General features: G+C 43.0%; 1 protein-coding gene across 7 annotated transcripts in view; it reads right to left on the reverse strand.

Annotated features, from left to right (window-relative positions):
- The window catches only part of DST (dystonin), a 391,490-nt gene that overhangs the window by 139,754 nt on the left and 228,388 nt on the right, over nt 1–23,348 (reverse strand). For all 7 annotated transcript variants that reach the window (XM_066604043.1, XM_066604051.1, XM_066604016.1 and 4 more), the window contains 10 exons: nt 17,638–17,871; nt 17,107–17,388; nt 15,274–15,816; nt 12,526–12,702; nt 8,539–8,662; nt 6,250–6,458; nt 4,426–4,743; nt 2,611–2,777; nt 1,225–1,381; nt 799–925 (listed from right to left, as the gene is read on the reverse strand). In XM_066604043.1, the coding sequence (XP_066460140.1) occupies nt 799–925; nt 1,225–1,381; nt 2,611–2,777; nt 4,426–4,743; nt 6,250–6,458; nt 8,539–8,662; nt 12,526–12,702; nt 15,274–15,816; nt 17,107–17,388; nt 17,638–17,871 (2,338 nt within the window). The remainder of the gene's footprint in view (nt 1–798; nt 926–1,224; nt 1,382–2,610; nt 2,778–4,425; nt 4,744–6,249; nt 6,459–8,538; nt 8,663–12,525; nt 12,703–15,273; nt 15,817–17,106; nt 17,389–17,637; nt 17,872–23,348) is intronic.

Raw genomic sequence — 23,348 nt, forward strand, 5'->3', positions numbered from 1 at the left:
ACAACAGTTATTGTTGGGACAAGCTGCATTGAATCCCTGGTGATCACCTGGCCCTCTGTCATTGCAGGAGGCTGGGTGTGCATCGCAGGAGAAGGGAGCAGAAGTGCTCTAGCAGGCTTCACTCTCAATGAAATCAATGGGAGCTAAAGCGGCTATTACATTTGCAACACTTCCACCTCCAACACTGGGGAGAAGCGTGGAAGTGTAATAGCCGCTTCAGCCAAATAGAGCATTTACACTGAAGTCTCCTAGGATGCACATCCAGCCCGCTGCACTGACAGCATGCCAGGTGATCACATGGGATTTCATCTGGCAAGTCCTCGGCTATTAACTATTGATGACTTATATTCAACATAGGTCATCAATAGTTTTTGCCTGGAAAACCCCTATAAACAAGAGTTTTGCTATGGAGCTGTAGTGTACTATACCGATATAAGTATTGACTATCACAGCCTAACCAATATAAGCAAGCACTGGATGGTTCAGGACTAAATATACAGCAGAGGAGCCCAACCCGGTCTCCCCATTTCTTAAATCCTACTGCCAGTCACAAAATAAAGTAGAAAAAGGCTGTTTTTTTTTTAAATAACAGCAGTATTGTTTCCATATTTTTGAGATATCAAAGACCAATGGCGAGGGTTCTCTTGAAAACCCCCATTAGGGGAATGCTCTCTGATTGGCAACTGGGTCTCAGCCAATCGGGCGCTGACAAGCAAGGGATCCACAGGACTGTTGTTGCACTGAGGCTCTCTGTTGCCTTTGTCCACTCATGGCTGATGATTCTACATGGCTGTATACCTGATTTGATGGCTGATCTAGTCTTTGCAGGTGACGTCACAGCACTTATCAGGCTACACAATGCTGTCCCTTTTCTGTTCACTTTCTGAACATCTTGCCCTTTTTGTGTCCATTCTTCCTGTAAATTCTGAAACCAGAAAAAAAGATTTTTAAGTCTTCGTCCACAAGGGAAGTCTACTGTGGGTTCTGACACAAATCCGCATGAAATTTGCATGCTATGTGCGGGTTTTGACATGGATTTTACTGCATCCCCTTCATTCCCTCATTCAAAGGAGTGACATACAGATTTAAATGGACTTTTTCAGAAGCAGGTGAATGAGATTTTCTGCACATAATTCTGCTGCAATAAATCTACATTTGCATTACATGTGGACATAAAGATACACATGCAGAGTATTTACCAACCTCTAATGTAAAGAAACTAACCTTCATATCCCTTAGATGTTTAGAGAGCTCTTCCAAACACAGCGTAAGGCTTTGTGAAGGAATCCTATCATTTACCAGGACAAACCAGTGTCTTAAAGACTGAACTAAAGACTGAAAAGAATCCATCTGTGCTTGGCAGGATGACACATCTTCTTCCCTGAAAATGCAATTACAAGAAGGCATTAGTAAAAGAGCAACAGATAAAGAAAAGGAAACAGGGCTTAATCATCCTAATCTAACAGCACAACAGGACATGGTCATAAGTTTACTAAAAACATGTAGGTAAGAAAATGCCACAAATCAAACATTGCACTGCTGCATTTACAGAATATGACTAGAGATGAGCGAGCATACTCGCAAAGGCAAACTACTCGAGCGAGTAGTGCCTTATTCAAGTACCTGCCTGCTCGTCTATAAAGATTCGGCTGCCGGCGGGGGTGACAGGTGAGTTGCGGCGGTGAGCAGGGGGGGGGGGGGAGAGAGGGAGAGAGAGATCTTCCCTCCGTTCCTCCCCGCTCTCCCCCGCCGCTCCCCACCAGCACCCCGAATCTTTAGAGACGAGCGGGTAGGTACTTGAATAAGGCCCTACTCGCTCGAGTAGTTTGCCTTATCGAGTATGCTCGCTCATCTCTAAATATGACGTACAAGACTGTGATAAAATAATCACTGCATAATACAAATGAGCAGCACCATGGGGACAATCCCACTACTGACAATATAAAGCATTCAGCTCAACTCTCCATGGCTCTGATAAATCCATTGGACTAATATTCTAGGTAAACTGTACTACAATAATGGCCAAGCCTAGGAAAGCACCTGGAGTCTAGGTAGGTCCTAGCCTTTTTGTAGTAGGACATTTTTCTGCAAAGTGATCAAATTATTTTTAAGAGGTTTCCAAATATTTCCACTATACTCTAAGAAGGAAAAAAGCTAGCTATTAATAGTTGCATTGGTTAGATTGCTTGTACAATACAGTGCAATACTTCTGTATTGCAGTACATTGTATTTTTTTGTTGTAGTCTTACGTCTTACTACAGGCAGGACTTACTAGGATGAAGTCCATAGCAGACCAGGGAGCCTTCACTTGGTTGCAGGTTGCCATGCCAACCAAGCAGCACTCCACAATTTTATAGGGGTGGGAGCAGTTGGGGGATAGAGGGAGCGCCTCTCTCTGTCAGGTCATTTAAATGCCATGGTCATCACTAAACCACTGTAGCCAGACGTCAGCTATATTCTGCAGCTGGCACCTGCTGCTCATGGAGCAGGCTCAGCTCCTTAGCTGATTCCATACTCGGCAGATGTCAGGAAGGGGTTCAGATTGAAATCTCTACTTACGCATGCATGCATTACATGTCAATGTGATACTTCTGATGTGCTTGCACTTACTTTGCTCTAACAGTCTCTTCAAGTTCTTGAAAGCGTTTTGACATAGTGTTTACTTTCTCCAAGACCAGAGCTTTGTCTCCGGGAACCGCATGCACACATATCTCATCAACAAGTGTGTGCAAATCTTCCAGGCTGCTTTTCTGCTCCTGTAATTCGCTGCTTGTTTCCTGTCACATAATAACGTAAGGATAGATTTATAAGATCCAGCTATCAGATTTACTGTGTAATCGAGTTCATTAAGATATTGTGAAACAAAAGTAGTTTATTCAAACCAAAATAACACAAGAATACAGACGCTCAAGAAGTTTCCCACAAGGGCACACACAGATCACCGCTGCTCCATTCCATTAGGGATACTTGGCACTCCGCTTCTATTGCACAGTACAGCTGTCAGCAATCAGACCCCCAATTGATCAGATACTGTACTAATATACAGTTTTATTACTGTATATACTCGAGTATAAGCTGACCCGAATATAAGCCGAAGCAACTAATTTTACTACAAAAAACTGGAAAAACTTATTGACTCGATTATAAGCCTACGGTGGGAAATGCAGCAGCTACTGGTACTGCATACGCAGCGTTACCGCATATGTATGGGAAGTGCTAATGCAACACATGCAGTAACACAGTGTGTACACAACATTGGAGTAAACAATCCCCTGCCACAGCTGTCACAATGGGCAATGGGCTGTCGTCACCCCCTGCAGTGATTTTCGGGGAAGAGATTTAAATATAATGAATGGCTGAGCACTGCCTGTGATTGGCTAAGCGCTGTGACCAATCACAGGCAGCGCTGAAGTGTAATTCAACGAATGGCTGAGCGCTGCCTGTGATTGGCTGAGCGCTCAGCCAATCAGACACAGCCCTTTCAGCAGGCGGGGATGTTAAATCCCCGCCTGCTGCAGGAAGTTCATTACGGTGACTCGACCCAAGAGGCTAGACGTGCCTGAGCCCCGGCAGAGTTAAGTATACATTTTTTGTTTATTTTTCGTGTGAATGTGGCCCGAGTACGGGATCCTCACTTGAGTATAAGACGAAGGAGGCTTTTTCAGCATAAAAAAATGTGCTGAAAAAGTTGGCTTATACACAAATATATACGGTATGTTTTATTTCTTTTAAAAAATGAAAAAAACTTTTTTAATATTCTGAGACACATTCACTTTTTTATTTTTCTGTCGATTGAGCTGTGTGAGGTCTCGTGCTGTGCAGAGCAAGCTTTAGTTTTCCTTGGCACTATTTTTGCAGTACATATGACTTTTTGATGACCTTTTTGTTCATTTTTTTTAGTAGATGGGGTGTCCAAAAACTATATTTAATAGTTCAGACGTTTACACAAGTAGTAATACTACAGATTCTAAATCTACAGCATGTCTATTTATGCTGTTCAACCCTTGAAATGCAAGGGTTAAATCCTGCAGCAGGTCCACTACAAAAACAACGGCAAGCGCTGCGGAATAACTTGGCGCTATACAAATAAAGATTATTATTATTATTTAGATGTGGATTCGGCCACTGCGGTTTTCTGGGGCAATTGCTGTGGATTTTCTATAGCGGAATGCCCACAGCGATTGCCCTTAGTGTTAAGATACCCTAATTGTGGCAGGAGAGGAGGAGTGCATGTAAAATATTGAGATGGTAGTTAATGTTTCCTTTAGGCACCTTACATGTGTGCAGTAGTGTGACAACTACTAAACTGAAACATATGGTTGAATGGACAAAGAACATAGGAGCTGAAGAATGGAAAACGGCCTTTAAACTGTTCTCAAAGACTTTGAATGTCAGTGTCCACGTTACCAGCAGAGCATTCGGTACCTGCATATACTGAGACAGCTCCGTCACATCTTTGCCGGGACCCTCTGCCTCTGTCAGGGCTTTAAGCTTCTTGTCCAAGAACAACTGTACTTGGCCAGAGAGATCCTCAAACTGTTCAACTTTAGTCTTCAAGTCTTCCATCTTCTCCGTGCGCGCTCTGGTGTGCTCAGCGGCTTTAGAGAAGCGCTCACACAGGTCCTTCATCTTTCCTTGTAGAGCAGATGCAGTGGAGGAATCTGCAGTATCCATGAACTTTTTCACCTTTTCATTCATTGCAGTGATGCTGCTCTGGCGACTTGCAATATCTTGCTCAAGCATCTTGAAAAAGTATTCAGAAATTAAAAGTTTGGACTACAAGCAAAGCATTTCTAACAGTTAACAGTCATGTTCCCAATCACGATTTATCTAATTCCACTACACAGACATGGCGTGAACTATCAGCTATTGTGAATGAAGACACCTAAGAGCTGCGGTGTTTTATCTGGTCTATGACATCACGTTCATCGGTCACATGACATGGCAGCAGCTCAGTTTCATTCAAGTGAATGGGACTAAGATTCAATATCAGGTGTAGTCATCATGTGTGGTGCTGCTCCATACATGTTCGATGGGACTGCCAGAGACAGCCAAGCACTTGTTTCTTTTTATTTTTTGTAAAAAATAATCACCCCTATCCCCAAAAAACTTGCAAAAAAAATATTTAGGCACATAAGCAAAAAAAGTCTCACCTCCTCCAAATCCCATCAACTTCAATGCAAATAGCACTTGATGTACACTATCGATTTATATATCACACCGTCTTCCACAAATTTTCTTAAACCAAAGATATAACCTCTCTTAGTCTTGCAGCAAAATCTCCCACTGTCAGGTTGGGGGGTGGCTGCATCCATTGGGCAGTAATCAGCTTCCAAAACTGATACGATGCTCTCTGAATTCCCTAGAGAGTATGCCCATCAACAACACCCAGTATACAAGTTCTGGGATTAAGACTAGAGATGAGCGAGTATACTCGCTAAGGCTAACTACTCGAGCGAGTAGTGCCTTATGCGAGTATCTCCCCGCTCGTCTCTAAAGATTCGGGGGCCGCCGCAGCTGACAGGTGAGCAGGGGGGAGCGAGGGGGAGAGAGAGATCTCCCATCCGTTCCTCCCGCTCTCCCACGCCGCTCCCCGCCGGCCCCTGAATCTTTAGAGACTAATTAAGACCAATATTGTCAAGACATATATTTTTAATTACCTCTAGTAACCCATCCCACAATTCGCACAATTCTACACAATGTGCACCATTCATACAACACTGCGGTCAGTCTAAATTTTATCTCGTACCCATGTGAAACATCTTTAATGGATTACGATAAACTCTAGCGCTTGTGCTTGGCTATTTCCCTAAGCCATGTTGAAATGAACGGAGAAGTGCAGTAATGGCCACTCCATTTAACCGCCACATCCCTGTGGGTGGGAGCAGTGAGCCTACAGTCATGAGGGGAGGGGGTCAAGAGACCCCTGTTTTGGGATGGTGGTGGTCTCAGCGATGAGAACCCCACCAATCAGACTTTTGCCACCTATCCTTAGGGTTGCTACAACCCTTTCAAGTCACAAAACAGGCCAGTAACTAAGGGGATAAAATATATATTTCAAGTTAGGTGAAAAATGTTCTTGCAGATACTTGCATCAGGGAACACATATGATGATTGTATTTCTTAAAACAACATGTATATTCATGAGCACAGCTTCAGTTTCTGGACATAGCAGCACTTTTAATTTTTCACTTACATGCAGGTAGTTCCACCCCTAGAAAAGAATGGTTATTCTGGGTATTTACTTACATTATTTTTGGAAATAATTTCCTGAATTGCTGAAGAATTTAACGGCACTTGTTGATGGTCCTTTAAGTCCTTTTCAACTCCTTGCATCCAATCAAACATTTCATCCAAGCCATCCTGGACACTGAGTGATCGAGTCAGGGTAATCTGGAGCTTCTCATTCCAGTCACTCACAGACTGAGATAAATGATTGCATCTTCCCACTATGTCTTCTGTAAGAGAACATTTACAATAGTGTTTAATGAGAGTCAAACTAATATCAAAATAAACAACTCAAGCTATGACATTGCTGAGAAATGACTACACCAAAATCTACAACGTCAGTGCAAATACATTAGGTTTCAAATAATCTAGCCAATGGTACAATAAGATATACACATCATTTCTTCTCCCAATGCCAAGAAGCTGCAGCAAAAGCAAATTGTAAGGGGCAGAGAAATAAAATCAATTATTCATATATAATATTATCTCTCTTTACAGCTCTTCTAAGACATCACCTTAAATATGGGGTGCAATAACATAGGACAGATGAAAGGGGTTTTAAAGACAGCCGACTATATTAATGGATGGGTTTATCTTTTATTTTATTAACCACCCAACAGTCACGTGAAAATTGGAAAAATCCTCCCAAAAAGGTCACTTTGTTATTGCAGATTTTGAATGTACACTACTAGATAAAAGAGTTAGAACAGCTCCATTTTTCCAGTCATTTTTAACATTTAGGCCCCCTGCACTGGGCGGAAATTCTGCGGCAAGATTTCCGGCAGAATTTCCGCCCCTGGACGCCTGCATAGGATTGCGTTGCAAAACGCAATCCTATACAGACTGCTGCGATTTGTCTGCGTGAGAATACACGCAGAAAACAAATCGCGGCGTGCTCTATTTCTGTGCGGGTTTCGCAGAGGCCCGCACAGAAATGTCCCTCCCGGCGCCCTGGCTCTGCTCTGCGCATGCTCTGGCTGGCTGGCAGCCGGCACATCAAAGAGCCGGAGCCGTGGAAGAGGTGAGCACCACACTGGTCCCTGCAGGGGCGCGGGTCGGGTCCTGCTGCGAGAATTCTCGCAGTGGGATCTGACCCGGCCGTCTGCAGGCGGCCTAAGGGCTCAGTCAGACGGGCGAATATAGCCGCCTGCAGACGGCCGGGTCAGATCCGGCTGCGAGAATTCTCGGTGCCGGGACCTGTCCCGAGCGCCTGCAGAGAGCAGCGCGGACTCACCCGCTCCCACAGCTCCGGCTCCTTTCATGGGCCAGCTGCCGGTCAGCCGGCGCATGCGCAGAGCGGAGCTGGCGGCCGGTGAGTGACGTTTCTGTGCGGGGCTCTGCGAGACCGCACAGAATTAGAACATGCCGTGGTTTGCTTGTTGCGCGTAATTTCGCGCAGACAAACTGCGGCCGTCTGCATAGGATTGTGTACTGGAATGCAATCCTATGCAGGCGTCCAGTGGCGGAAATTCTGCGGGGAATCCTTCATATCCGTCTGCAGGTGGCCTATATGGGCGTTTTTCCGCATGGGAAAAACACACCACATGTTCAGGAAAAGATCCGCATGACAACATCCATTGCCACCTATATGTTCTATCTTTCAGGCGCAGATTTTCGCACATGGGGTGCGTTTTTTTTTCAGCACAGAAAAACGTGCGTATATCTGCTCGTCTGATTGAGCCCTAACACAGTTTAAAGGCCCATTTACACCAGCAGATGATCGCTCAAATGACAGTTTGAGTGACAGCTTTGAGCGATCATTTTGCATGAACTATTAAGTAGCTATTCAGCTACTTAGTACCAATTAAGTGTGAAAAGGAAGCCTTAGCTGAAAGCAGTTAATAGCCCAAGGGCTCTTATCTGCGCTCAGATCCTTTGTTCTCCACAGGATAACAACGCTATCAGCACTCCCCGTGGAGAACTCCTGATAAGAGTGAACCACAATTTTTAGGTTGACTTGAATTTAACAAGTGGTTAGCAGTGCCAGAAAAGCGGTTGCACATTTACACACACCTATTATCGCTCAAACGATCACTGATTAGCGATTTTATTTTGCGATCATTGGCTGGTGTAAATGGGCCTCAAGTCCAGCAAATAACGTGAAATTGTTCAAACGTTGAAAGGTGATTAAAGCAGACATTAAATAAAGTCTAGAGATTTATTTCATAGCCAATAGTATTGTAAGTTATTTGGTGGACGATTGTGTTTTGGCAAGTTTTTCACCGTATACAACAATGACTGTACAACTAAGCATGCATAAATTCACAATAAAGGGTCATCTTAATGAAAAAGAAAAAATGGATTAGATACCAAGTGGCTTTTGGATTTCATCTTTGTTTAACAATAGTCCCATTTTAGTATCAAGAAGTCCTTCTGCTGCCTTCTTCAGTTTCTCTACCCCAACCTGGTGGTTGGATACCTGTTCACACAGCAACTGGAAAAAAGCAATAATGACAAATAAAGTGACAGAACACTAATAAGATCTGTAATACATTTAATAAACCATTGTGTTAAGTGGGTGGTTAATCTGGTAACATATATAGGTGATCTTAGATTTACTGTTTCCACAGCGACACTTGGTAATACTGCTATAATATACTGCAATAGATGGGTATAATCATGAGTTTACGAAAGCATAAAAGCAGCAACTACATAACAATGTATATTAACCCCTTAATGACATGGCCTATTTTGGGCTTAAGGACGCAACGATTTTTGGCGGATTTTCTTCTCCATTTATCAAAAGTAATAACTTTTACTTTTCCGTCGACGCAGCCGTATAAGGGCTTGTTTTTTGCGTGGCGAACTGTAGTTTTTATCGGATAGTCATTTTGGGGTACATAGACTATATTGTAAAACTTTTATTTTTTTTTTATGACACCAGGGAGAGAAAATGCATCAAGTCTGCCATAGATTTTTTACAGCGTTAAATGTGCAGCATAAATAAGACAATCCATTTTTTCTGCGGGCCAGTACGGTTACAACGATACCAAAATTTTCTGCAATAAAAACCCTTTTTTTGAAAATCTTTTTTTTCTCTAAATCGCTGCATTTAAAGTCCTGTAACTTTTTTATTTTTTGATATACGGAGCTCTGTGAGGGCTTATTTTTTGCAAGACAAGCTGTAGTTTTTATTGGTACCATTTTGGGGTATATACGGCTTTTTTGATCACTTTTATTGCGTTTTTAGGGAGGCAAAATGCTAAAAATTAGCATTTTGCCTCAGTTTTTTAGCGTTTTTTTAAATGCTTTTTTCCGTGCACAGTCAAAAGCATGTGCAACTTATTGTACGCGTCGTTACGGACGCGACAATACCAAATATGAGGGGTTTTAATTTTTTTGCCTTTTTTTATGCTAATCTGAGAAAAAGCATTAAAAAAAGTGTTTTTTTACTTTTTTTTAAATTCATTTTTTTAATCTTTTTTTTTTACAACATTTGTGTCCCTCTGGGGGTCTTTCACCACAGCCCTGATGATTAGCGATCTCAGGCACTGGCAACACAGGAGGACACCAGTGTCTGGTGTCCTGTTGCCATGGCGATAGGCCGGGCCTCCGCAATAACATCGCGAGAGCCGGCTTGAAGACACAGAGGGAGCGCGCTCCCTCTGTGAACTATTTCCCTGCCGCGATCTACTTACATCGCGGCAGGGAAGGGGTTAACAGCGGGGGGGGGGGCATCTCCGAAGCACCCCGCACTGTTGCGGTGGGAGGCCGGCTGTGACTGACAGCCGGCTCCCGCTGCGGGATAGCGTGGGATCATATGTGATCTCGCACTATCTCCAGAACGTAAGTTTACGCCCTGTTGCGGGAAGTACCCGGCTCCCAGGACGTAAACTTACGTCCTGGAGCGGGAAGGGGTTAAACAATGGACAGAAATAGATTAGGCTTATCCATGTTCTACACTTCTCCTGAAAGGCTATGGTCAGCTTCGGTGATTTATGTTTTAACATACAGAGTATTTTTGCAACTGGATGTTCTGAACATTTTTTAACTATTTGCAGTGTATTCCAACACACTGCAATACTGGAGAACCTGTCAGTGAGGAAAAGGGGCTCTGAAAGCAATGACAGGAGGGCGGAATGTAACATACAGTTTCCAGTAGGTAGGGAAGAGATGCGTGTAATCCTACCATGTTTCCTTGAAAGTAAGACCTACCCATAAAATAAGCACTACCCTGATTTTCAGGGTAGGGGCTTGAAAAATAAAACTTACCCCGAAAATAAGCCCTAGCTACACTACGTTAAAGAAAAGCAATACTTACCTAGCAAGCACTATCAGGGTCCCTCCTGATGCTCTCCGGCGTTCCAGCAGGCTTTCTGGCAGTTCTCAGCACAGACAAAACATTGCTTGCTAGTAATGGGGTTTGTAAACCCCGCCTCCAGCCAACGATTGCTTTGATTGGTTCTCGAGCACTGTGGCTCAGCCAATCACTGTGGCACTCGATGAATAAATCACAGTCATTCATTAAATAACTGTGGTTGGTTCATTGAGCGCTGGCCCTGATTGGCTGATCCGCGGTGCTAGAGAACCAATCAGAGCAATTGCTTGCTGGAGGGGGGTTTACAAACCCCATTACCAGCAAGTACTATTCTAAGAACTGCAAGAAAGTCTGCTGGAGAGCACTGGGAATGACACGTACGGCCCCTGCCAGGTAGAAGTATAAGACCATCTTGAAAATAAAACCCTGTGCCTCTTTTGGGGGAAAAATTAATATAAGACAGTGTCTCTTTTTTGGGGAAACACGGTAGTTACATGGGGGATAAAGATGTGAAGGAACAAGAGATGAGCGAACGTGCTCATTTAGAGCAATTACTCGATTGAGCTACGTGCTTTTTGAGTAACTGCCTAATCGGGCGAAAAGATTCAGGGGGCGCCAGGGGGGAGCGGGGGGTTGCGTTGAGGAGTGGGGGGGGGGGAGAGAGAGAGAGAGAGCTCCCCCCTGTTACCCCCCACTCCACCCCGCCGCCCCACAGATCTTTTCGCCCGAGTAGGCAGTTACTCGAAAAAAGCGATGCTCGACCGAGTAATGGTCCTAAACGAGCACGTTCGCTCATCTCTAGAAGGAACACATTATATCGCAGATTAATCATGATTTTATTACTCTACGTAGCTACAAAGTGAGTGCTACGAATTGCTTGTGCCTACAAGTACTGAACACTTGCTCCTCACTGTGTTCCAGGACTCCGTTCTGTTCTAACATATAGTTCATTTCCTTTCACTATTCTCTGATGGGAAAAAGAGCTGACTGTATGGAGATCTGTGATGAGAGCAGTCATGGGAAATGAATTATCTCTCAGATTAGAGCCAACTCCTCAAGCACATTAAAGAAGCAATGTTCAGAGTGTGTAACCACAAGCAGCTAGCAGCCTGCACTTTGTAGTTAGGTGGAGTAACAATTACTAGTTTCAGAGTCCCATCAGTTTGTTTGACTCGTGAACATTGCAAGTATTTTAGTCCTCCAGCAATACAGTATATTGGAGCACACTGCAAGTGTTGAAAATAAAGGATTACAAATATTTTAGGAACATCCAAAACTGATTTTATGTAAATATACATAAATTTAAAAACAAAGTCAGCAAAGGTGCACATAGTCTTTAAAGATTTCATTAAAAGCCAACTAGTGACCTAAAATGTAAAAACTGAATGTCAGATTATTACAGTATTGTAATTAAAAATTAGCCTGAGTAAAATTTAAAATGGGATTGTCTTGGATTCTTTTTTTAGCATTGGCCATCACTGGCATATTACTTAAAGTTAACTTTCTATAATTAACTATTCGTTAATAAAGAAATACTGCTCCCTATAAGATGATTATAATGCACAGGAGTCAGCCGAGGCTGCAATGCCTACATGTGGCCAGCAAGAGGAGCTCCAAGAGAAAAAAAGGAGGAGGATTTTTATTCCCCAGTTCCCTGAAAATAAGACCTACCCTAAAAATAAGCCCTAGCATGCTTTTTCATGATTTATGGGGATGCAAAATGATTTTTCCAGGATTTTGAGGATGCTTGAAATATAAGTCCTACTCCAAAATTAAGCCCTGCTTACACTTAATAAAAAATTCCATTTTTTCCACGCAGTATTGCTGCGTTTTTTTAACGCGAATGTCATTGGGAATTTCTAATGTTAAAAACGTATCCCATAAAAATCACAAGTTTGTGCTGGGTGTGAGCGGAAGGCTCCTAAACTGTGCAGTTCTGCTGCGTTGCCAAGCGGGATGAACTCAGCAATCCTAACTAGGAAACGTCATAATTGCTAGTGGTTCAACAAATAATTACAATAGTCAGGGAACAGAAGTACCTTTGTTTCTTCTATTTGTCTCTGCAGGTTCCTGGTGTCCGCAGCAATAGGCTCAGACAACCGTTTCTGCACAGCACATTCAGATTTCTGGAGACCGGCCAGTAGTCCACAAGATGCTTCTTTGTAGTGCTCGTATTTATTTACTAAATCCTTCAGGTTATTTCCTAGTATATTACACTAAAAAGGAAATTCATATAATCAATAACAAAAAGGAATTTCATAGTTAAAGTGGTTGTGCAACATGCGCCATCCCTTTCAGAATGCATGGCATGGGACACATATGAACAGGGGATGGATGCTACCTTGGTACAACTTCTTTAAGAAAAAAATGCAAAATTTGTCCTGTTACTTCCATCAGTGCGACAAGATACTTGATCAGGCATGGGTAAAGTTACACAGGAGTCAAACTTTAACTTCCAAATACTTCATTAAGAAACTATCAGGTATAATAAATGGTTTGTCCTGCAACAAGAATGCCTATCCATATGTTATAGATGGGTATCACTCTGACAGATCTGGGTAGTCCATGAATTGCAATGGGTGATATACAGTACTACGTTTTTATTATGTGTTTCTACAGCAAGGCAAAGGTGTGGCCAAATCTATCTTCTCCCAGTAATTTCAGCTGGGGGTTAGAGAAGCCAGACCTGCAGATATTAGCTGATAGCTGGGGATTAGAAAAGCCAGACCTGTAGAGATCAGCTGATAGCTAGGGGCTAGAGAAGCCAGACCTGCAGGGCTCAGCTGATCGCTAGGGGCTAGAGAAGCCAGACCAGCAGAGATCAGCTGAACGCTGGGGCTTATAGAAGCCAGACTTGCAGAGATCAGCCGATCGCTGGGGCTTATAGAAGCCAGACCTACAGAGATCAGCTGATTGCTGGGGCTTATAGAAGCCAGACCTGCAGAGATCAGCTGATCGCTGGGGCTTATAGAAGCCAGACCTACAGAGATCAGCTGATTGCTGGGGCTTAGAGAAGACAGACCTACAGAGATCAGCTGATTGCTGGGGCTTAGAGAAGCCAGACCAGCAGAGATCAGCTGAACGCTGGGGCTTATAGAAGCCAGACTTGCAGAGATCAGCCGATCGCTGGGGCTTATAGAAGCCAGACCTACAGAGATCAGCTGATTGCTGGGGATTATAGAAGCCAGACCTGCAGAGATCAGCTGATCGCTGGGGCTTATAGAAGCCAGACCTACAGAGATCAGCTGATTGCTGGGGCTTATAGAAGCCAGACCTACAGAGATCAGCTGATTGCTGGGGCTTAGAGAAGACAGACCAGCAGAGATCAGCTGATTGCTGCATCGGCCGTTCTTTTTTTTTTTTTTAATTAATGGTTTTCTTTATTTCAATCTACGATAATACAAAATTGTAACATAAAAATACACCAGAATAGAAGCCCAAACCCCAAACCCAGGCAGGAAAATTTTGAAGTACTTCTTCACCAACATCCCCAAATCTTATGAAACATATTTTCGTGTCCTTAATGTTTTTAGAGTAAGATTTTGTTATGGTCACAAATTTTAATTATGCAGTTCCAACAGAGGCTGTAAGAAATATTCAATTCCAAGCAATCAAAAGTGTAGCTAAAAACATTACTCTGGTGTTTGACAGTTTAACTTTTTGATCATTATAGGGACTCTTTCAGATCCTCTGAGCCACATAAGCTAAACTGATAGGAGCAGACACTCCGAGTGTGGGGAAGTAAATAAATACCTTCCTCTGGTGTGCACTGACGAAACTGTAGCTGCAACACATCCTGCAGACTACATGGTGAGCCTTCTCCTTCTATGTACATGCCCAGCAACGCAGCAAGGGAACGGTGGGGAAGGTAGGTATAAGACTCACATCCCCAGAATCAGCATGTCCGCTCATATGAGCCCATAAGGTTAGCTTAGGTCACACACTCCCTTCAAAGCACTTGTGCCAGGTAGACACAACCCCTGTTTATATGCCCTATTTAAGTTGAAAATACAAAATATATTCGCTTCCAAGTAATGAAAATTCTGTTTGCAACTTTTCCCATTATGTAATTTCATTTAAAGGGGTTGTCCCGCGCCGAAACGGGTTTTTTGTTTTTTCAACCCCCCCCCCCGTTCGGCGCGAGACAACCCCGATGCAGGGACTGAAAAAAAGAACAGCACAGCGCTTACCTGAATCCCCGCGCTCCGGTGACTTCAATACTTACCGGTTGAAGATGGCCGCCGGGATCCTCTACCTCCGTGGACCGCAGCTCTTCTGTGCGGTCCATTGCCGATTCCAGCCTCCTGATTGGCTGGAATCGGCACGTGACGGGGCGGAGCTACACGGAGCTACACAGAGCCCCATTGAGAACAGAAGAAGACCTGGACTGCGCAAGCGCGTCTAATTTGGCCATTAGGCCATTTTAGACGGCGAAAATTAGACGGCAACCATGGAGACGAGGACGCCAGCAGCGGAGCAGGTAAGTGAAAAACTTTTTATAACTTCTGTATGGCTCATAATTAATGCACAATGTATATTACAAAGTGCATTAATATGGCCATACAGAAGTGTATAGACCCACTTGCTGCCGCGGGACAACCCCTTTAAGTAAATCAACTTTGATTTTTAAAACGTTTTCTTCATGAGACGATCCCTTCAAGGTGAAATCTGTTTTACTAAAGCTTACACTTTTGCTAATATGCCACTATTTTCATGGGATACAACATAATGGCACAAAACAACAATAGAAGACGTAAGAAGGGGGAATGAATTGAAAAGACGATTACCTTTTCATGTAAGGACTTGAAGTTTTCTGAAGCCATGTCTAACTTGCTTTGCACCATCTTACAGGTTTCCATGGTGTTAATATTATTGTTGTCTTCCTCCATATCATCTTTACTACAGGACTTTGCAGCATCTAGCACCCTCTGTCCAGATATAGTGATATACCGCAAGTCTCCCTTGTGAGAAATCACATCCTCAGAAAAGCTCTTTTGCCTCTGGAGCTTGGTCATCAGACCTGCAGAGTCCTCAGCTCCGCTTTCTAAATGTTCAAGCTCATGTTTGGAGTCTTGAAGCCAGTTCTCAAACTCATTGTAGTCAACCGTGAACTTTTCTAGCTCTTCTTGAACTGTTTGGATCACTTTCATTTTCCGCTCAGAATCACACAAAGCTGCTTCATACTGGGCTTTTAATGCTTCTATGTTCTTCTGAAGCTTTTCCTTCTCTTCAGGAGTAAGATGGCGGCCTTGTTTCTCAAGTAAAGCTTGTGCCGATTGGGTGGCTATAATAACTGCCTGATGCTGAGACACAATTTTCTCATGCTGAGCCTGTTAATAACAGAATACAATACAAATGATACAGTTTTAGTAAGCGCCACATTTTACAACCAAACTGTCAGATCACGAGAGTTTAAGGAAAAGTAGGAGTGTTGGTCTGAAGTGTTAAGCATTTGCTTTAGTCCAGGTCCACATGTAGCACTTTGCTAAAAAACACCATGCCTTTTGCAGTGTTTTCCATGGTGACTACATTTGCAGCCCGCCACTAGAGCACAGGGTTATTTACAATTGCATGTTCTTATCACATTAATAAGGTTGGGTTTAGATTTGCATCCAGTAGATAAATATCATAGTGACAATCATTGGTCATGTAGTATCGTTAGATGCCAAATACTGAATATTGCTGCTAATTCTCTCCAAAATAGCAGTAGACGTGCAATTTAGCTGTTCCTGATCACCAATGCAGGTTTCAAACATAACCATTTTAGTAATACTAGGCTGACAAGATGTTCGCCATGCGAATATAAAACATTTGTAAATGCTTTAAGAACTGTTGAGCCGAAGTCTCGGCTTGAACTGTTTGCTGTCCACGGCTTGGTCTACCACGTCTGGGGACATGGCAACAGTCAAACTAGTAAACACTTGATATGAAGGTCACTTAACAATACTTGACTCTCTCTAGCAGCGCTGTTGGCTGATTTAACATAGAAACTTTGATCTTGCCTGACATTTCACTAAATGTTTAAGGCCTCATGTCCATGGGTGGGTTTGAATTCCGAGATCTGCGTGGTGCACCTGCACAGATGATTCGGAGTTCAATCCGCCTATAGACTATTCATGGGCACCCGTAACTTAATTACAGCATGCGGGTTTGTTTTCTGGAACTTCCGGTCCCGAAAACAAATTGCAGCATGCTCCGTTTTGCCACAGATCCTACAGGGATGGCTTCCATATGGAACTGTCACTCTGCGTGTGCTGTGGGTCCGGCGGGAAATCTGGAGATTTAAAAAAAAAACTCCACTGCGCATGCGCGAGGGGCTTGCCGGCTGGCAGGCCCACATGCCAGCGCGCTAGCCCACATGCAAGGAGGAGACGCCAGACAACCCGCACATATCCAGACTGGTAAGTAATGTCCTCATGCCGTGGGCAAGGTGGGATCCCGCCACGGGGCTCCCGTCCATGGAACCCGACCTTCCCATGAACATGAGGCTTAAAACTCAAATTTTATGGCGGTGGTGAGCATGTAACAAATCTAATGACGCCAAAATCATCCACCAAAGGTCACGGCACAGGGGCCAAAGTGTGCAAGAAAAAGCCTGAAGGCTTTTTTTTATTAGATACCTTCACTTTTTGATATTGGCTATCAATATCCTCTTCCATTGGCTGCTCTTGGACATTCATAAGATCTGCTTTTCCATCGCATACAATTAGGTTACCATTAACCTCTTGCACTCCATCCAATATGGACTGTATTTCACTGTCTTTATTATGCGTTCCATTTTGCTTAATGTGAGATTTTCTCTGATGGTTTCCATTTTCTGCTTCTTCATCCACATGTGAAAGCCAATCCAGCAAGCCTTCTATTTTGTTTTTGCTTTCTTCCAGTTGTTCTACAGCAGCAGACTAAAGAAGAAAGAGATTTAAGGGGTTAATACAGCAAATTAACTTTAGTAGTATTTTCTCTTGTACAAATATTCCATGGTGGTAAATAATATGCCCAGTATGTTCTATGGTAGATGCAAAGGAACAGCTATTACAATTGGCACACTGAAGCAAGAACATTGAACACCTCACCCAACTACAGTACAAGTTTCAATGTTAACACATAGGTACAGTACGTTCTACATAACATTAGACATAGATGCCAGGAACCTTTTCGGTTTCTTTCTTGATGGCTGATGTGACTGCCTTCTGAAGTTCCTTCTTGGATTGTTCTGCTTTCTTACGGAGTAATTCAAATTTAGCTTTTGCCTCTTTCAATTTCTGCTCAATGATGACCCGTTCTTCTGGAGATAGTTTGTCTCCATGTTCTTGGAGGAATTTCTCGGTGTTTTTCACAATCTCCGCAAGTTCACTGGCACCAGCCTGCATATCTTTCTGTAACTCCTACAAATTTAGGAAGAAACAAATCAACTGGAGCATAAAAGTACTTGATATTCTAGATTATACTGTCTCAATCTGGCATTCTTAAAATTGATATCATCAGTTCATGCTGGGAAAGTTTTCCATGTAATCTCCTGAAACCTACACTTCCTCTAGACCATGATAAGGACAGTTATCTACTGCAACATTTTATGAAATTTCAAGAATCTTATTAGAAATTAACCCTCATGGAAAATGATTTAAAGATATGATTGAAATAATACCACATTCAAATAAGTACAAATTTAAAGAACAATTCCAAATTCTAGTATGGAGTATTAGCAGATGAAGTGAGAACTTCTGAATGATGAATGGCTCCCAATCTCCAGCTACATCCTACCGTGTTTTCCCGAAAATAAAACACTGTCTCATATTAATTTTTGCCCCAAAAGAGGCACATTTTCGAGGGGGGTTTTATACTCACCTAGCCTGGACGTCTGAGTCCTTCGAGCTGTCCCCGGCAGGCTTTCATGTCCTCTGCAATGACATATTCCTCTCTTTCTGGTGAGGGGGCTCTGAATACCCTGCCTCCATCAAGCGAGTGCTGTGATTGGATCATGAGTGTCGCTGGCTCAGCCAATCAGAGCCAGCGCTCGATGAACCAATCACAGCCATTCAGTGATGTCATTCACTGAATGGCTGTGAATGATCGACCACTGGCTCTGAATGGCTGGCGCTCAATCCAATCACAGCATTTGCTTGCTGGAGGCGGGGTATTCAAAGCCCCGTCACCAGAAAGAGAGTGCTATGTCACTGCAGAGAACACGGAAGCCTGCCGCAGCACCGGAAACCAGCACGAGGGAGTCAGATGCCGCTGGCTAGGTGAGTATTGATGTTTTTTCTTCATGCAGTTTCGCTACGGCTTATTTTCAGGGGAGGGCTTATATTTTAAGCCTCCCCTGAAAATCGGGGTAGGGCTTATTTTCGAGAAACCACGGTAGTAGCTGCTATTTAAGCCAGGATGTAAACATTCATGTGGAAGGAGGTCTTTACCAAAAGGACAAACAATAAATCTCCATGGGTTTTATGAAGAAGATTTTAGTCTGGTCCAGCAGAACAGTGGGAGGTCCAGCTATTACAACTGTAATACAGATGCTGGCCTTTAGTCACTTTTTACAATGACCCGTTGACATATTGCGTAAGAAATTTGCATGGATTTAATGGCGCGGTGCAGATTTTCCAATCCACAGCATGCCATGTATTTTGTAAAGTATTCCAGATTTGTATCACAATCATAAGATTACCAAAAATATGGGATATACTCTATGCAAGGAAATATGACTGCAGAATCAGATTACACATTCCGTAATTTATTTATAGTCTGTTTGCATGGAAGCATAGGACTGCGCAACAACTGTAACAAAATGGTAGCCTCTCACAGCGCTAAACGCTGAAACAAATCGTATATGTGAGGGAGGCCTAAAGGCCCCTTTACACACAAAGATAATTTTTCAAATGACTAAAGATTGAAAGGTTTAGCAATTTATTTGCATAAAGTGTTAATGGCCATTAACACATTATCATCTTCATTTGCATGTAAAAGGACTGCTAGGAGTTGTTTGCAAGTCCCAGCCTGTGTTTAAACACACTCCCAGCTGTGCAAACAGCTGCTGACACATTCCATTGCTCTCCTCATGGATGCCTTACCATTCCATTGTTCTCCTCCTGGCTAGTGTAAACATGCCGCAGAGAGAACATTCTGCAGTCTGTTGAAGGATGATCATTGAAATGGAATGTATTTGCTCAGTTTTTCAGCAGCTGAACAATGGATTTTAAGTGAACTTAAATCCATAGTTGAAGCGAAAAGTGCACAATGCCCGCATTTACATGTAACGATTATCACTCATTTTCAGCTGTTTGGACTAATTTTGAGTGATTATCAATAATTGTGTGTAAAAGGACCTTTAGTTCTTTCACATTGCAATATAGATATATTTAAAATTTGCTTATGTCGAAAAGATCTTTAGCACCACAGTTGAGGATGCTACTATGTTTTAACCCCTTAGTGACCAAGCCTGTTTGCGCCTTAATGACCAGGCCAAATTTTGCAAATCTGACATGTGTCACTTTAACATGGAAAAACACCAGAAAGGTTTTGCATATCCAAGCGATTCTGACATTGTTTTTTCGCCACATGTTGTGCTTCATTTAGGCGGAAAAAATAGACCGATAGAAATTGTGTTTATTTATTAAAAGCGCCAAAATTGGGAAAATTTTGAAAAAATCGTCATTTTTTCACATTTCCAACTGCAATATCTTAAATATGTGCAAACATAATATAGAAATTTTTGCTAAGATTTATATTTCCACCCGTTTACTTTATTTTGGGCGCACATTGGAAAAACTTTCGTTTTTTTTTAACTATTTAGGAGACGTACAAATTTAACATTACTTTTTAGCATTTTGAGGAACACTTTGTTTTCCTATACCAAGCCGAGATTGGAAAGGCTCATGAGTGTCAGAATAATAGATACCCCCCCAAATGACCTCATTTTAAAAACTACACCCCTTAATGTATTCACTGAGGGGTGTCATGAGTATTTTGACCCCACAGTTTTTTTTTCAGGAATTAATTCAATTTAGAGGAGAAAAAGTAAAATTTCATATTTTTGCAAATCTGTCATTTTAAAGACATATTTTTTTCCTATAGTTTACATGAAAATCAGGATTTACACCCCAAAATGGATACCCCTATTTCTCCCGTGTTCAGAAATATACCCATTGTGGCCCTATTGTTATATCTTTGTCCACAACGGGGCCCAAAATGAAAGGAGTAGTCAGTGTCTTTCAAAACAGAAATTTTGCTTGAAGTCCTTTTAGGCCCCATAGCACACATGTAGAGTTCTTGAGCGCCCAAAACCATAGAAAACCCCCACAAATGACCCCATTTTCAAAACTAGACCCCTTAAGGAATTTATCTAGGGGTGTACTGCATATTTTGACCCCACAGTTTTTGAATGAATTCAAACCAAGCAAAAGGAAAAAATTGTGATTTTCGTTTTTTCGGCAATTCTGTCATTTTAAAAACAGCTTTTTTTGTACAGCACACATATGAAGGAAGACTTGCACCCAAAAATGGATACCCCTGTTTGTCCCGTGTTCAGAGACATACCCATTGTGGCCCTAATCTTATGTCTGGATACACAACGGAGCCCAAAATGAAAGGAGCGACCGGTGGCTTTCAGAACACAAATTTTGCTTGAAGTCCTTTTAGGCCCCATTGCCCACTTGTAGAGTTCTTGAGCGCCCAAAACCATAGAGAACCCCCACAAATGACCCCATTTTGAAAACTAGACTCCTTAACGAATTTATCTAGGGGTGTACTGCGTATTTTGACCCCACAGTTTTTGAATAAATTCAAGCAAAGCAAAAGGAAAAAATTTGGATTTTTGTTTTTTTGGCAATTCTGTCATTTTAAAAACAGCTTTTTTTGTACAGCACACCTATGAAGGAAGACTTACACCCCAAAATGGATACCCCTGTTTGTGCTGTTTTCAGAAATATACCCATTGTGGCCCTAATCTTATGTCCGCATGCACAACGGGGCCCAAAATAAAAGGAGTAATCGGTGGCTTTCAGAACATAGATTTTGCTTGAAGTCCTTTTAGGCCCCATTGCCCACTTGTAGAGTTCTTGAGCGCCCAAAACCATATAGAACCCCCACAAATGACCCCATTTTGAAAACTAGACCCCTTAACGAATTTATCTAGGGATGTACTGCATATTTTGACCCCACAGTTTTTGAATAAATTTAAGCAAAGCAAAAGGAAAAAAATAGGATTTTCATTTTTTGGGCTATTGTGTCAATTTAAAAACAGTTTTTTTTGTACAGCACACATATAAATGAAGGCTTTCACCCCAAAATGGATACCCCTGTTTGTCCTGTGTTCAGAAACATACCCATTGTGGCCCTAATAGACTTACAGGACCCATGGCTAGGCCTACAATGAAAGGAATACCCGTTGGATTTCAGGGTAATACTGAATAAATTTCAGGCCCCATTGCCCACTTATAGAGCCATTGAGCGGCCAAAACTATAAAGAACTCCCTCAAATGACCCCATTTTGAAAACTAGACCCCTTAACGAATTCATCTAGGGGTGTACTGCGTATTTTGACCCCACAGTATTTGAATGAATCTAAGCAAAGCAGAAGGAAAAAGTTACGATTTTCAATTTTTTTGGCAATTTTTTCAATTTAAAAACAGTTTTTTTGTACAGTGCACATAGGAATGAAGACGTTCACCCCAAAATAGATACCCCCTTTTGTCCCGAGTTCAGAAACATACCCATTGTGGCCCTAATCTACTTACAGGACGCATGGCAAGGCCTATAAAGGACGGAACACCTGTTGGATTTTAGGGCACAACTGAATAAATTCCAGGCCCCATTGCTTATTTGTACAGAATAAAGATTGACTCCCTAAAAATTCCCCCCCTCCCCCTCCGCGCCCTTTTTGGCGTTCGCAAATCTTAGATAAAAGTAAAAATGTGAACTGATTAGTATTTCCGAAGACAGGGGTAATTACGGAGGCTGGTTGGAATGGGCCCATGGGGCAATAAAACCGGGTATCCCCCCCCCCTCCTCTCATGCTTTTTGGGGGTATTTCATGACCTCAGTGGCGGGTATGGGGTGTAAAAAGTGGCGTTCCGTGAGTCTCCGTAGGCTTGATGAGGTGCGGCGGTCTCACACAGAAGGCGCTCAACAAGGTGCTCCTGGAACTGCAGGAAAGCGAGCGTTCCCGGGGCTTCTTGTAAAATACGTATCACAGGTAGCGGTCTGAATAACGCCGGGCTCACGCGGGTGCAGGCGGAATCCGCTTGCGGAGGCCCACAGCGGATCCCATCTGTGAGCCCGGCTGTGACCCTGCGTACGGCTGCGTAATGTACTGCGCATAACTGCCTACTCACACAGGCGGTCATGCACAGTACACCTTTGTTTGTATTTCCCGCACCATCGCTTAGCGATGACGCGGGTACCCGCAGCCCGTATACAATGTAGTTGCGTATGGACTGCGGGTATATCCGCGACCATGGAGCACAATGGGCTCTATGTTGCCGATATCCGCAGTAAAATAGAACCTGCTGCGTTCTCTTTTCTGCGAGTGGATTACGCAATTCTGACCCGCTAATGTGAGCGGAATTGTGTAATCCAATGCGATTGATCTGCGTATTACCACGGATCAGACGCATGCGGAATCCGTCATTCCTATCCGGTCATGTGAGACCGGCCTAAGGTAGATCGCTACCTTTTTATCACGTGACCGGCGACCGCTCAACGAGGCCACCCGTCACTGCTCCAGGCTCTCTGTGACCGTTGGTCGCTGGGAGCAAGGAGATTTTAAATTTCCTGGGCTCCCTGACTCCTGCGCATGTGTCCGGCTTTTTGCCGGCAATCGCATGTGCAGAATCCTGGAAGGTCCACGGAGGAAGATCGCGTCGGG

The sequence above is a fragment of the Eleutherodactylus coqui genome, chromosome 1, assembly GCF_035609145.1.
Source record: "Eleutherodactylus coqui strain aEleCoq1 chromosome 1, aEleCoq1.hap1, whole genome shotgun sequence".
NCBI lineage: Eukaryota > Metazoa > Chordata > Amphibia > Anura > Eleutherodactylidae > Eleutherodactylus > Eleutherodactylus coqui.